Raw genomic sequence first — 14,174 nt, 5'->3', positions numbered from 1 at the left:
TCGGGTGGGACTCTCAGGCTCCCCTGCTCTGTCCCTGAAGTCTGTCCATGCTGATCTTCTTCATCCTCCTTGATAAGGGAAAGAGCTTCGAATTGATTCTCTAGCTGCAAGCTCCCAGAACAATTCCTTCTTGGCTTACTTCTCTTTGTGACATTCCTCCAGCTGTCTGCCTCCTGTGTATGGCAAGTGACCTCTTCCACCCTAGCATCTTCCTCTGCATGGTACTCATCCAAGATGGTTAGTTCTATTGTGTCCAGGAAATCCTCTTGTTCCCTAATATGCTGAAGTGTAGCTACTCTTGACTCCAGCTGTCCGAAACTTAAACACACTGTTTGAACAAAATGGATTATTGACCGAACGCAGACTTTGGCCCAAAGTGCCAACGATCATGAAAAATGTGCAACAATCCCAACCCCGCCACCAGGAAATTCCTGAAGTTGGACCTTGCCCAAAAGAACCAAAGAAGTGAACCGTGACTTTGGCACAGGATGGCACCAGAAGGGACACTAGCAAATAACAGCTGCAGACAGAATGGTTAGATACATTTTTATTCCAGGAGTCATCTCCACCCTTGATGCAGACAAACCTCCAACAATTCTGGCAGCGGAGAGCAAAAGCACTTAAGTTATTCCTATATGCACAGAAATGGGGTGGAAAGTGGGACAAGCTGCCAATGGGTGAGACAGCGACAGGGTCCAGGGCATCACCAACTACTCTGTGAGGGGGACAATGGGTCACGTGTCTGCAACCCCTGGCATGCAAAGGACCAAGGCTCATAAGAGGAAAGTTGTCCCTTTAGTGACATGAAGGCGATCCAGACCTCCAGCTTTCGCCTCCTGTCTGGTTGCGATGTTTGCACGGACTTTTTGACCTGGTTTGAAAAGCATAGGTCTTACGGGGGGCTCGGAGCTGAGAGAAGGGAACCGGCGAGCAAGCGTCGCTTCAGCTCGATCCAAAGGAGCCCCTGCTCCTCTTGGGCCCTGGCCATGAAGCCTCGGTTTTCCTGGGCTCGCCGGGACAAGTAGGGCAGCACTTCCTGGACTGGGCCATAGGGCACGTATTTGTACACTGGGAATCCAGCTTGACCTGGAAGAGAAAAGAGACATCCAGTGCCAGCATTAGCTATGGATGAAAGGGGTTGGCATGTTTGTTGTTTTGATGGATGCACAAAGGGGAAACAGCTTGGAAGGCAAGGGGGCAAGAATAGAGGGCAGGGGCTCAGATGACCAAGGGAAGGAAATAAAAAACCTAAGAGCTATAGGGCAGCGGTTGGGAAAACATGAGGTCTCAGAGCTGATTTTACAACTCCAAGGACCCCAAATATACAGGAAGGAAGTTCCTGTCCTTAACAAAAGGGTCTATAACTCCCCCCATATCCTTCAGGGGGGTCTAGGGGGCAAAACACATTTTTGCAGGGATCAGGTGGAAAGAAGGCAGCCTCTTCCAAGGTCTCCTGATGTCCCCCAGGGCATGCTGAGGATGATACTTGGGGATCATCTTTCTCCCCCAAAAGGTTTGATGGGGGCTAGAGGCTCCCAAGGGCCTCTAGGAGACCAAATAGGGTCTCCTTGCCCACTCAGACATTGCCCATCCCAAGTATATGGGAAAGGACCAGGGCAAGGGTCTTAAGTTTAGTTAATTAATTCATCTGCATGTAGGGTTGGGACAGAATCTGGCCTGAATTCACTTACCGAGAGGGAAGGTGATCTGATCACACATGCCCAGGAGTTGCCCAAAGTAGATCTTGTTCTCCGAGGGATGGATGCCCAGGTCTGCCATCCTGCAGAATGGAAACACACACTCACATTGGAATTGGCTGCAAGATCTAGGGTGCTCTTTGCTTTTCAGTTACCCTCTCGGACAAGGTAGAAGCCTCCAACAGAAATCTTTGCAGTGTGTTTCCTGGGGTTGCCTAGAGCTTTTTAAACCCCTCAATTCTTTGTAGAAACAGTACAGAAACAGCCAGAGATGATCAACCCCCATGTAAACTCCTGTGGTCTTTTGGAGGTGGTTTTCAGTTTCTTTTGTGGGTGGCTGGCTGGCTGGCTAGGTGAGGTGCCAAGAAATGAACTCCTGGAGTCCTAGCTCAAAGCTTTGCCAGCTTGGGATCCCCCCACTCAACAGCCAATGGGCAGTTAAGTTCGCAGCCCCCATACCTGCGAAGTGTGAACTTGACAGTGTCTTTGTTGTGAGAGGCTACCATCACATTAGCCTTCCGGTTGTGTCGGATCTCCTCCAGGATGTAGTCCAGGCATCTTCAGGGAGGAATGACGCAAGAGGATGGTTAAATACAGCTCAGCTCCCCCCTCCTCTCTCATGGCTTCTAAATATCAGGCCCCCACCTGTGGTACATCTCGCTGGTCTGCTCGTAGGTGGCATTGATGGGATCTGGGTAGCCCACTTCGGCAGCCCGGCTCCGCTCTTGCTCCATGTAAGCCCCCCTCACCAACTTGGCCCCAAAGTGCCAACCTTCCCGGCGCGAGAGCTCTACGTCCACTGTCACATTGTCATAAGCATCCTATGTGGGGCAAAACAGAGGGGTACCCAGTGAGTTCCAGGAAGGAAAAGCTTGAGCTGGGAAAGAATGGGAATCTCCTCTAGCTGGTCCTACTGTCATGGTGTGTGCCAGCCTACAACAGCTAAGGCCAACAGCAGCTGCCTCCTGAGTTTTATTTATTTTTGCATTGTGGACTGCAGACCCATTGCTGCAACCAGCACCCAAGCTCTGTGTTGCTCTAGTTCTCCCTCTTCTCCCATTTTCCCCAGGAATCCTATCCAGCTTGACCAGGACAGCTACTTCAGGTGCTGCCACTACAGAGGGCATACTCAGCCCTGTGGCCAACCATGTTTCTCCAGGGCACCAGCCCAGCAGCCGAATCCCAGCCAAGAGGTTGCACAGAAACCAGACAAGGGGGTCTCCTTACAGCGCTCCTGGTCAGTCAACTCACCTTCAGGTAGCATTGGTATGTGTTGAAGACGGACGGTTTCTCCTGGTTGAACTTCCGCTGCATCTCCAAGGCAAGGCGGCTGATAGCTGGTTGGAAATAGCTCTGTTCTGCATCCACCATGAGCCTCACACCTGTCTCCACAGCTTTCTGAAAGCAACAAGGCAGAGGCTGGGTATTACTACTCCTCCTCCTCCTCCTGATTTTCCCCCACAATTGGGACTCAAACCTTCTCACAAGTTAAAAGCACAGTACAATCGAAATATACAATAGTGCCCCTTAAATTAGAATTAAGCCATTTGAAACATATCTTACCTTTTCCCCAAGCATGGGACTCAGGGTGGCTTACAGAATAAAAAAGAAACATGCCTTGTTTCATTATATATTTTATTTGTTGTATTCAGCCTTTCTCCCAATAATGTAACTCATGGTGGCTTACAACGTACTTAAAAACAGTTCAGACTGAAAACAATACAAAAAGCTAACTGTACCACCGTTGCAACAACATTGACGTTAAGTTATGTGAAAAGCAATTAAATGTATATGGTTAAAACAATAAACACTAAACACATTAGATTTTGTTAAAAGATTGTATAGAAAGAGCCCCACACAGCCCTGTCCTGGCCTCCTGAGAAGGAGTGAACCTGCTTCTCAGTCATCACCTTGGCTAGTACATCCATGCGCTGCAGCATGCGCTTCATCTGCATCTCCTCCTCTTCGGTGAAGCGAGAAAGTAAGGGCTCCAGCTGCCCTGTCTGGAAGAAGGGAACACATGGGAGGGGAAGGGGAAAAAAAGGTCAGATAGACCATAAGGACTTTTAACTCCCATCAGCCCTGAGCAACCAAGGCTATGGTAAGGAAGGCTTGGAGTGGCAGTCCAAGAACATCTGGACAGCACCTCCGTGCTTTGTGGATGGTCAAAGCTAGGGGCACCAATGTGTATCTTTTGTTTTTCAATATCAAAGAAACTTAAGAGGACTGTAGCGTTTTAATGGTGTACAAGACTACATTTAGCTGTCCTACCTACATGCAAGTTTAAATGGACCTGAATGTTGCTGTGATGCCTTGGTTCACTGTGGGCTTCCCAATCTGGGTTTGAATTCTTTTCCTACAATGCAGCTGGCCTTGTTGCACAGATACATTCACCTTGCACAGTACTACACTGTACTGTATTATACTGCTTGGTATTCAGCTACATGGTATTGCCCATCCGTTTCTGCTGGTCTGTGCCCTTTCTGTCAGCAGTCCTTGTCTCACATACAGTATACATTTAGATCGCTTTGCATTTTTTGGTATTGCATTACATAGCTTAGCGCCAGTCATCTGGTATTGCCTACAGGCTTCTACAGTTCTCTGTCTCCCGCTTTGAAGACCAGGAAACTTTCTCAGCAAAGAGAACTTGAATGCAAAATGGGAACTCTCCTGTTGGAACGAATACAACTAGTTGTGCTGTATTGTGGCAGGACCACACCATAAGACCCAGTCTGAGACACACAGAGGCTGGAAAACTAGCAGCTGCCCTTACTGCTGACAGGTGATAAGAGATCCTCCACCCAGCTCTCCTGTCAACCAGAGGACAGATTATAAGATGGCTGGTTACAAGAGAACTGGGTTACTGTTTCTCAGCAGCCAGATCTTGTCAGACTCATTTGGCCATCTGCACACAACTCTGGAGTTACACTGAAAGATCTCCCTGCCTGAAAGACTGGGATCCTTCATGGTAAACAGAATCTAGCCTTCCTTTGTTGGTCTGATATTTACCTTCATGTTGGGGATGAGGAGGAGTTTGGAGATCTCAGTCCGGGCATCAATCAAACTGTTCCAGTCCAGCAAATCCACCGTTCTGGGGGCCAGGAGAAAAGAGTGCAGACAAATCAATACCAAAAGTTCAATGAAACCTAGCATGCGCTACTACATTCTATGTCTTGAATCTCTTGCCATTTAGTACCAGTATGCCCACAAAGACTTCCTTCTTTATTTCTCCATCCCACACACATCTCTTCATGGTTGGTTCTTCTAAGCCAAGGGCCCCCAAAACGAGGCCTTCCTTTGCAGGGTGGCGTCTGTGACCACACTTCCTCTGGCTTTTGGGTCCCCCAAAATGCAGAGACCCAAATCACAGCCAGGGTTCCAGCATGCAAAGCTCTCCTACCTGCCAGTTCAAAGTCATCCAAGGAACCACAGAAGGGCACCTGCCAGGGTATACTTACCCAGATCCACCCAGTTTCTCGCCCGTGAACCAGTGCTGGCTCTCAGCTCGGGTGGCAATCCCCAGCTTGGCCAAGGCCTCCTGCCAAAAAAAAAAGCCTGTCCTGAGTCTGGGGTACTAGAGTTGTGCATCTCATGCCACCACTGGTGGAGGTGTAATAGTCTGGCAGAGGTGGCATTTGGTCTGGGGAAATGACAGTGGCTAGCTCTCACCCCCGTTCCACACAAATCCTGACACAAAAGCAAGGCTCCGGAGTATTGCTACTTCTGGAAGCATCCAGGAGTAACATTGATTCTGTGACCAACCTGGGCAGAGGAGGATGGTTTGGGGAGAGCATGATTTCACCCCATCGTTTAGTATGTATACACTTTGTGGTCTCATGCACCATCCTGCTATTGCCCATCACAGGGTCACTGAATCCAGAATTTCTCTTTAATGGTATTATCCATAGTGCTGAACCTCTTTTCAAAGGCATTGTCCATGGTGCTGAACCTTCTGAAGCGACAGCCTGTACCACAAACAGCCTCTCCATCACAGATGCCACAGAGCACTTAAGCACCTTTGTGGGAGTGAAGCACCATTCGACTCTGTCTCTTGTTACCACCTTGGAGAGGTCTGGACGGGGACTGCTGTGTTTGTCCCAGCATCCATCGCTCAGAGATACCCTGCTCCTCAAGGTGGAGGTTCCATTGAGCCACCATGGCTACTAGCTATTGATCATCTTTCAAGTCCTGATCTCATTAGAGCGATTTCCAGCCTATCTCTTTCACATTCCACAATTATGGCACTTTGACACCACTTTCACTGCCTTGGCTCCATGTTATTTCATCCTGGAATTTGCAGTTTCCTGAAGGACTGAGAATGCTCAGCAAGAGTCTAGTGCTGGAGTGCAATGAAGAATTCCACATCTCTCCTCAGATGACAAATTCCAGGATTCCTTAGGGCAGTGCTTCCCAAGCATTGGCCCTCCAGGTGTTTTGAACCAACTCCCAGAATTCCTGACTGTTGGCCAAACTGCCTGGGGCTTCTGGGAGTTGAAGTCTAAAATACCTGCAGGAGTAAAGTTTGAGGAAAAATTACCTTGGGAGGATACCTGTTAATAGCAGTTAAAGTGGGATGAACTATCAAGAGCAGAGCCTATAGACTTCTGGGACCTGTGCTTTCCAGCATTACTTAAGAATTCTTAGCCGAGGCTCCACTGCCTCCCCAAAACTACAAATCCCAGGATTCTACAGGATGCATCCAGGGCAGTCGAAGTGGGCTCAATTGTGTCATGTGAAAAAGACCTGCATTATCAAATCCTGTCCAGTCCTTGTGCGAAGGAGAAAAAACGTCTCATGCTCCGATGTACTGCAATGCCTTTTGTCTGGGGCTCAGACATCAAGAGGGTACACGCTCTTGCAATGGGGCTGTGCTGATGGGGTGGAGGCCGGAGCAGATTCCCCTCCCCTGGATCCAACCTATTCAGATTGCACAGAACTGGGAAACTCAAAGAAAACCCGGGGACCTCAGAAGACACCCAGGAACCCGCCTGGAGCTGAAAGCAACCAAACCTCACCTGGAGCATCTCCACCTCCAGCTTGGTCTCCAGGGCTGCCAGGCCCACCTTGCCCTGTTCGGCAGCCAGCTGGTGGAAGAACCGCCGCCATTTCACCAACACCTCCGAGAACTGCAGCTGGAAACCAGCCAAGGCAGGGGAAGAGAGAAAGAGTGAGTGCATGCAGATGTTAGGGTAAAACTAAAAAAACTAGAAAGAAAAAATCTTGCTTAAAACGAAACCTAAACTCTATGTAAATGCACTACTCAGTGCTATATATAGAGATGGCTTTGAGTAACTTGACGCCTGGTGGACTGTGGGTTGTTTGGCAGTTTTGCATCGGGCCTTCCAAGGAAGGGGCAATACATAGTGATTCAAAAAGAATAGTGCTTTACTTTTGCACTGTCCTTTTTGAATCACTCGGTACTTAGGCAGCTTCCTATAACCAGGCTTGAGCTGCATCAATAGCATAATGTTATTAACCCTTTGGAAAAGGTTCAGTTCACTATACTGGAGACCCTGGATAGCCGCTGGGTTTACAAAAAGACTCCATTTTGTTCCAAAGTGAATATTTTTATCACTACAAGCACCAATTTCCAGGCACCTGTGAGTTACATCTAAACAACGCACAAATATTTTTACTGTTAATGGTGCAATGGGAGCAGGCTCAACTAAGAAATAAACTTGCTTTAAACCACTGGCATTTCCATGTGTTATGCAAGTGCCAGGAAGGCTGGGTTGATCTTCAATTGATTTATAAAAGCAGTCAGTCAGTACAGTTTCAGTCTCTCTTATCCAGAAATCCAAAATCCAAAATTGTCTGCATGAGTGGCTGAGACAGTGACACCTTTGCTTTCTGATAGTCCCCTCCCCACCACATCCTCCTTTCTGGGTGCTTCTATCTCAGAATGGCAGAAAGAGTAAAAACAGTCAACTCACCAAGAACTGTGGTCTTCCCAACGCTGTTAGTTTAATGGCGGAGAACCCATCTTCTGAGCTACCACCTGAAAAAGAGTCCATATGCTGATCACCGCTACCTTTGTACTCTGAAAGCCCCAAACCCTAGCAACCAGTCAAGTACAAGACAACCAGGGCCTTCCATGGCAAAGCTCAGACAATACACATGGAAACTGTGCCCATTCCACCCTTCCAACCATCTTGAGAGGTAGACAAAACTCCAAACTGGCCAAGTTTCTCCTTCAGAACCTTCACATACCAAAGAAAGTCCCCTTTTGCTCTCTGGGTTGATGCTGCTACTGAAATGCACTTTGGGAGGAGCACAAATCTTTCAGGAGGGGCCGATCTGCCTACCTGAAGCCTCGATACATTTCAAGAAGGTATCCATGTGCCGGTCACATTTGGCTTCGTCAGCATAGAAATAAGTGCGGGCACTGATGACACCATCCCGTCGGTCGCCAAACTTGCGATGGACGCTGTACCGTTTCTCTCTCTGCTCTGCAAGACAGGAAAAGCCCCGGGTGAAAGAAGCAGGAAAAAGAAGCTCAAACAACTTAGTCTTTTAACACAGTCAAAGGCTTGTTGAGAGGCTTCTTTGCCTGTTCTAAGGAGGCGGACAACATCCAACATGCTGCTAGAATCAATGCTCCTGTAACATGGTTTTAATGTTGCTGGGGCACTGCTCCCTTAAATAGAAGAGGAGCAGACAGCATGCACAGTTACACGGAAAGAGCAAGAACCACAGAATATTCTCAAGAGAATACCTTGGAGTAGCTGAATAATATTTGGGCTGTGCAGTTGCCCTTCAGTTTCCTTGTTTGAAAGGAACCCCCTACTACCACCACCCAAGAAAGAAAAGATACTGCACTTTGCACATGTTGAAGGTAGTGGCTTGAAAATGGAAAGCAGACTTGGAAGGCTAGCCAAGAGGGAGACCCAAACTTTTGAAAGAATACAAAAGCTTCTTTACTCACTGCCTGTTTCCTTCTCAAACGCAGAGGTACAGGAGCTAAAAAGAAAGAGACACACAAGCTTTATTCACAAACATTGGTAATTTATTCTGATTCACCCCAGGCAATGCCAATACAAAGTGAACAGAGATTTGGACCTTCGGTGGCAGCAGCTGGGAGCTTCATCTCTCTATGAGTCCCTACTCCAAAATTGTCCCCAAAATACAGGATTTTGGGCATCTTGTTCAGTCTATGTAAAAATTAAAAGTGCTTGAAAACTTCGATAGGGGACATCTCATCAAACAAGGGAAACCTGCCAGTCCAGGTGTCCCTAAATGTAGCTTGGAAGCTTCAGTTTGCACAAAGAAAACAAGACCTCAATATGAGACCATAAGCAAACAGCTGTTCCATCATCATGGCTTAATTTAGGCGCATTAGATCCCAGCGGGAGCCCATTCAGAGGTACTTGCAACATGAGAAAGAGGCAGAACGAGCGTCATTTGGTTCTAGTAAGGACATCATGTGACCTGGATGAATGTTTTGAGTTTGTTCACTCGGTCCTAAAGCCAAATGAGAAGCAGGGAAGGGACAAACCTGGAAAATATGCAGGAGGCAAATGGTACCAAGTTTATCTGTTGCACTTCTATTCCTCCAATAAGCACCAGGCAGCTTATGAAGTTCTCTACCTCTTTACCACCCTTGGTCTCAACAGTCCTGCTAACTAGGCCAGGCCTTTCAAAAGATGGCCACCCGATCTTTCCATAAAGATCTCCAAAGATGGAGAGTCTTGACCTATCTCCAGAATAGGGGTGAGCAAAGTGTGCCTTCCTTGGACATTTTCGTGGCCGAAAATAGAAACCGAGTTCTTCTTTGACACTTCTTGCCCTGTTTTATGAAATTTTTGGAAACATGACAATCAAAGTTATCATTTTGAAAGGGAAAAAAATCCACACCAGTCACACACTCTCAAGGAAAGCATGGCATAGTGGTTTTAGTGTTGGGCTACAACTGAAGGTTTGATTTCCAGCTCGGCCATGAAACTCACTGGGTGTCCTTGGGCAAGTCCCACTCTCTCAGCCTCAGGGGAAGGGAAACCTCCTCTGAACAAGTCTTGCCAAGAAAACCCCATGATAGGTTGCCATAAGTCGGCAATGACTTGAAGGCACGCAACAAGCAACAACACTTAGCAGGGCTACTCAAGTGCTGCAGGAATGCAGAAAACCTTCAGGCTGTAACCTCTCCTGGAGAACTTCAGCTTCCAGAGCCTATGCAAAAGAGCAAGCTTCTAGTCCTTTGGGCAAAAGGTAGGGATGTTGCCTGCATCTGTAGGAAAAGGCTCCAAGAGAAGCAAGATTTTGGGCCGCAGCTCAGAATCAAGGGGGAGTGTGCTTGTGTGTTAGCCGCATAGAAAAAACAAATGCTGCCCCCCTCCCCAAAACAAACCAACCTCTGACCCAACCAAACATTGCAAAGTTAGCCAAGAGTTGCCCCTGCAAAGTAAGAAGTTCTCTCCCCCCGTGTCCCTGTGTGTCTTCATCTGCAAACAGTGACTCTCTGGGGAAATTTGCCCAAGCAGGGGAAGGAAACCAGAACCGCAAAACCACCTCTGATAAGCCCTATCGCTTTCCCGGAGATGCTGGCTGGGGTTTTGGCAGCCGTCCCGCTTGCATAAGGAGGTCTCTTTGGCCGCTTCTCCAGCTGGGCTGAAGGGGGAGGTGTCCCCACAGCCAATCTGCTTTTCTCCTCCTCGCTCTTGGTTTTGGCAAGCCAGCAGCTGCACATTGTGTACCAAGCAAAGAATAATCCTCCCCATGACGCAGCTCCATCCTGGACACGGGGAAAAAGAAAACCAAGGCAACAAATTGAACCTTGGGTCTAGCAATGCACAGCCCCCAGGCCGCATGTGAGCTCTCACTCTTGGACCTCTCCAAACTCCCCATCTTCTGGCCCAAAAAGGGGTCCTTTGTCTCTCCAAAGCCTCCAGGACTGGCAATGCCCCTTTGAAATCAGTTATAGAGCCTCCCTGTGACAGTCAGTGGGTGTAGTGGCTTGGATGCTGGACTATGACTCTGGGAGACTAGGGTTCGAATCCCCCTCTGCACTGCCATGGAAGTCCACTGACTGAGCAAACGACACAATCTCAGCCTCAGAGGAAACTTAAGCAGCCCTACGCAATGCCCTTGGGAAGAGAGCTAGGAGGAGGCAAAAGGCATACAAACCCAGGAGGTTTCTACCAATGAGCACTGCATCGGAAGAAAGCTGGACTGCAAATTAAATCAAGATAAAATCCCACCCATCCCAGATGTTTAGCAGTTCTCCCACGGAATTTGAAGTTGTCAAAGATTGTCAAAGGGGATGAGAATACGGTTCAAAGTAAAGTGCCTGGCTCTTTTTTGCCTTGTCATGTGCCTTCAAGTCATTCCTGACTCACAGCCACCCAAAGGTGAGCCCCTATCACATGGTTTTCTTAGCAAGATTTCTTCGGGGGGGGGGTTGCTATTGCCTTCCTGTGAGGCTGAACAACCCAAGACCCAAGGCCACTCAGCAGGCTTCCATGGCTGAGCAGGAATTTGAACCCTGGTCTCCACGGTCTTAGTTCAACACCCAGATCACCACCCCAAACTGGCTCTCTTCCCTTTTGCATCACCTTTGGGAGGCAAGGGCAGCCAGGCATGTCCAGTCATAAGAAGCCACTTCAACACGCTCATGTTGACACTTCTTTTGTTACACATTGCAAGTGCAGGAGTGAAGCCTTTGCAAAGAGGACCCAGGGAACTTGGCCAGTGGCCACTAGGCCTGCTTGCCAGCCAACGCCCAGGAAGGAGGTCAGGAAAGGCCAGAGATGACTTCAGTGGTTAGCTATTGCTTTCATAGTTGGCCTGGGGAGAGGCTGGCTGGCCTATACTGGGATTATCACCTAAAACATTCCCCGCCTGGCCCAAATGTCCCTAAACCGGTCCTTCTCCTTGTAAAGGATGCTGTTCTGACTTGCGCCGAGTTCAGGAAACGGCGGTTGTAAATCGGACCACCTTTCCCCTCCTCCATTCATTCCGTCCATCACAAGGGGCAGCTGAAATTACTCTTGCGTAAAGTCAAACCCACACGGCCTGTTCGAAAGTTACGTAACCAACCACAACCCGACCCTTCCCGGTCTCATGTTCCTTCCTCAAGCCATGGAGCATGTTCGAATCTGACAAAGCTTCCTCTATGCAACTGCAACAGTGGTTCTGGTGAGCTGCTTGACTGGTGTGTGCAACCATGGCCTGAGAAGGGGAAGACACTTCTAGGCCCCAGGGCCCCTCTTGAAACCACCCTCCCGCCAAAGTGATCAGATGCCCGCCATCTGCTTTTCAAAAATGGTTTTTTTAAAACATATACAAAGTCAAAGCACCTGACCACTGGTCAAGGGGGCTGAGGCTTCTGGGAGTTGAAGTCCCAGATGCCTGGAGAACTATATACCTTGGCAACCTGTTTAGAAGGCAAGCTGTTCAGCCTCTTTTTGGGGCAACAAAAAAAAAGCTTAGTTTGGGGATTCTGGAGATGCCAGGGCCATGAAGACATTCTTGTCGGGTCACCCGCATGTTTCACAACGCCACCCTCCCACCCGTTGCTTACTCAAGTTCCTTCTTCTCGGCCTCCTCCGTGGTCAGGTCCTCTTCCACGCTGTAGTCCAGGATTGAGCCCACACCGTGGGCCCGGTTGTGCTGGATGAGGGGCTTGATGGCTTCTTGGTCCTCGCCGGCCACAAACTGCCCATAGAAGGTCAGCTTCATCAGTTTTTCAAAGAGGCCTCGGCTCAGCAGCTTCTGGCTGAGATGCATCAGCTGGGAAAAGCAAAAGCAGGATGTGTGAGATGGTGCCCAAAACTCTCTTCCCAGCTCCTAAGGCAGACCAAGGTGGGAGCCATTTTCTACCTTGGGAGCTTGCAGGGTCCATGGAGAGGAGCCAAAACGGAACCCACCCAATCCGGAAGGGCGGGAAATCCAGTCCTGCTTTTGCAGGAACAACCACTGCTTTGCATTGGAGAGTAAATGGGCATTGAAACAACCGTTTTAAAAAGTAAATCACCCAGGACCAAGGCAGTTAAAGTGGGTTGGAACTGCTATCGAGACTCACCCTTCAGTTTAACGCTGCTCTAAAATGCCTCAGCTCCCTCCTCCTGGGATTTGTAGCATTGGGGGGCTTTTTGCTTCTCAAGACTCCTCAATGTGAGGGATGGGCAGCTATTACTATTACTGCTATTATACTGTACTTTATTTATATAGCACTGTAGCCACCTGTGCCCTTTGGGTGCCAGGGGCTAGTAGGGCCCCCCTGTGCCCATCTCTTTCCTGGGAAACTGACAAGTGGGCATCAAACGGACCCCCTCTCCCTTGAAGAGCTCCAGCACTCTTTGGCCAGGACCCCCAAGTCCTTCTTCTACAACTCTGAGGGAGAACTATCGTTGCCAATTGCATAACAGGAAGGAGACTGAAGCCTGGGAAGGGCCCTGCTGCCAACTTCTTTCTTTCTGTCAGTCTCAAAGGGGTTTCAAGAAGACCTCTCCCTCTCTCTATGCCATGGGACCTACTGAAACAAATGATAGTCCTTGCCCATAAGGAAACTACACTTGTCCATAGGGAATCATTGGGGGAAACTGTCCCATAGAGAATCACTGGAGAATACTTGTCCATAGGGAATATTGGGGTTTACTTGCAAGCATTCCCATGTTTCCCTATGGGCAAGCATTCCCATGTTTCCCTATGGGCAAGCATTCCCAGGTTTCCCTATGGGCAAGCATTCCCAGGTTTCCCCATGGGGCAACACTCGCTCAATTATTTCCCATAGGGCCCTCCCCCCCCCCCCCGGGCCTTGGACCCACAGCCCCATGCGCCCTTTCCCCGTTACCCCAACGGTAACGCAACTACTGTAACGGTCCCAGCGGAGTCACCTTGTCGGCGTGGTCGACCAGGGGCCCGATAGAGCAGAGGCCCAGGACCAGGAACCCTCGGGCCAACTCGCCGCTGCTTTTGCTCCGGAAAGCTTCGCGGGTGTCCTCGAAGTCTACGGCGGGCGGCGGCGGGAGCGAAGAGGGACGGGACCGGAGGGGAGGCTCGGCCTCGGAGGCGGCCAGTGAGGGGGAAGCGGCGGGGGGCTCCGGGGCCGGCTCTGGCTCCGGGGCCGCCGTGGAAGCCGAGCGCGGGCCGCTCCGCAGAGCCAAGGCACGGGCGGCGCGGAACGCCAAGGCGGCGGCGGCAGCAGCACCCCCACCCGCCATGTTCGCGCCTTGCAAAGAAAGCAGCAGCCCGCTCGGGAGGGTTTAAATATGCGCCAGGAGGAAGAGACCACGCCCCCGAGCCGCCCGCCGCAGCTGGATTGGGCGCCTCGGGCCCAGCCGAGCCACACCCACCGCTCGGGCGAGCGTCATTGGAAAGCGGCCGGGGTGTGCGCCTTTGTCCACGCCCCCTCTCGGGAAAGGCCACGCCCACCCCGTCTTCCAGCTACCGTAATCTTTGGAAGAGAGCGGCGGACACTTTTGGCATTGAGAGATAGAGCCTATTTAAACCCATGTCAGCCTGGCAGAAGAAAAAGGCCCT

General features: G+C 49.8%; 1 protein-coding gene across 2 annotated transcripts; it reads right to left on the bottom strand.

The window, feature by feature from the left end:
• Nucleotides 1-532: 532 nt before the first annotated feature.
• LOC121916508 (proline dehydrogenase 1, mitochondrial-like) lies at nt 533-13,885 on the bottom strand. Of its 2 annotated transcripts, none has more exons than XM_042441678.1 (14): nt 13,529-13,885; nt 12,214-12,422; nt 8,623-8,657; nt 8,003-8,146; nt 7,631-7,695; nt 6,713-6,829; nt 5,156-5,235; nt 4,707-4,788; nt 3,608-3,700; nt 2,949-3,095; nt 2,343-2,518; nt 2,157-2,255; nt 1,692-1,780; nt 533-1,086 (listed from the first exon to the last, which is right to left on the bottom strand). In XM_042441678.1, exons 1-14 carry the CDS (start codon nt 13,853-13,855, stop codon nt 893-895), a joined length of 1,857 nt encoding a protein of 618 aa, XP_042297612.1. In that variant the 5' UTR covers nt 13,856-13,885; the 3' UTR covers nt 533-892. The 2 variants fall into 2 exon arrangements, with proteins under 2 accessions (XP_042297612.1, XP_042297613.1); XM_042441679.1 differs by lacking the exon at nt 13,529-13,885 and adding an exon at nt 10,203-10,425 and having other exon boundaries at nt 12,214-12,351.
• Between the last annotated feature and the right edge of the window lie 289 nt (nt 13,886-14,174).

The sequence above is a fragment of the Sceloporus undulatus genome, chromosome 10 (assembly GCF_019175285.1).
Source record: "Sceloporus undulatus isolate JIND9_A2432 ecotype Alabama chromosome 10, SceUnd_v1.1, whole genome shotgun sequence".
NCBI classification, from domain to species: Eukaryota; Metazoa; Chordata; class Lepidosauria; order Squamata; family Phrynosomatidae; genus Sceloporus; species Sceloporus undulatus.
The sequence above is the reverse complement of the archived record's forward strand: the minus strand, read 5'-3'. Positions and strand labels throughout refer to the sequence as shown.

Bases quoted from the DNA above. Each gene is read 5' to 3' on its own strand.
- LOC121916508 (XM_042441678.1), bottom strand. From the start codon at position 13,855: ATGGCGGGTGGGGGTGCTGCTGCCGCCGCCGCCTTGGCGTTCCGCGCC. The intron at 7,696-8,002 runs GTAGGCAGATCG...ACTCTTTTTCAG, and splicing joins GAAATGTATCGAGGCTTCAG to GTGGTAGCTCAGAAGATGGG. The intron at 5,236-6,712 runs GTGAGGTTTGGT...TTTTTTTGGCAG, and splicing joins TGGAGGTGGAGATGCTCCAG to GAGGCCTTGGCCAAGCTGGG.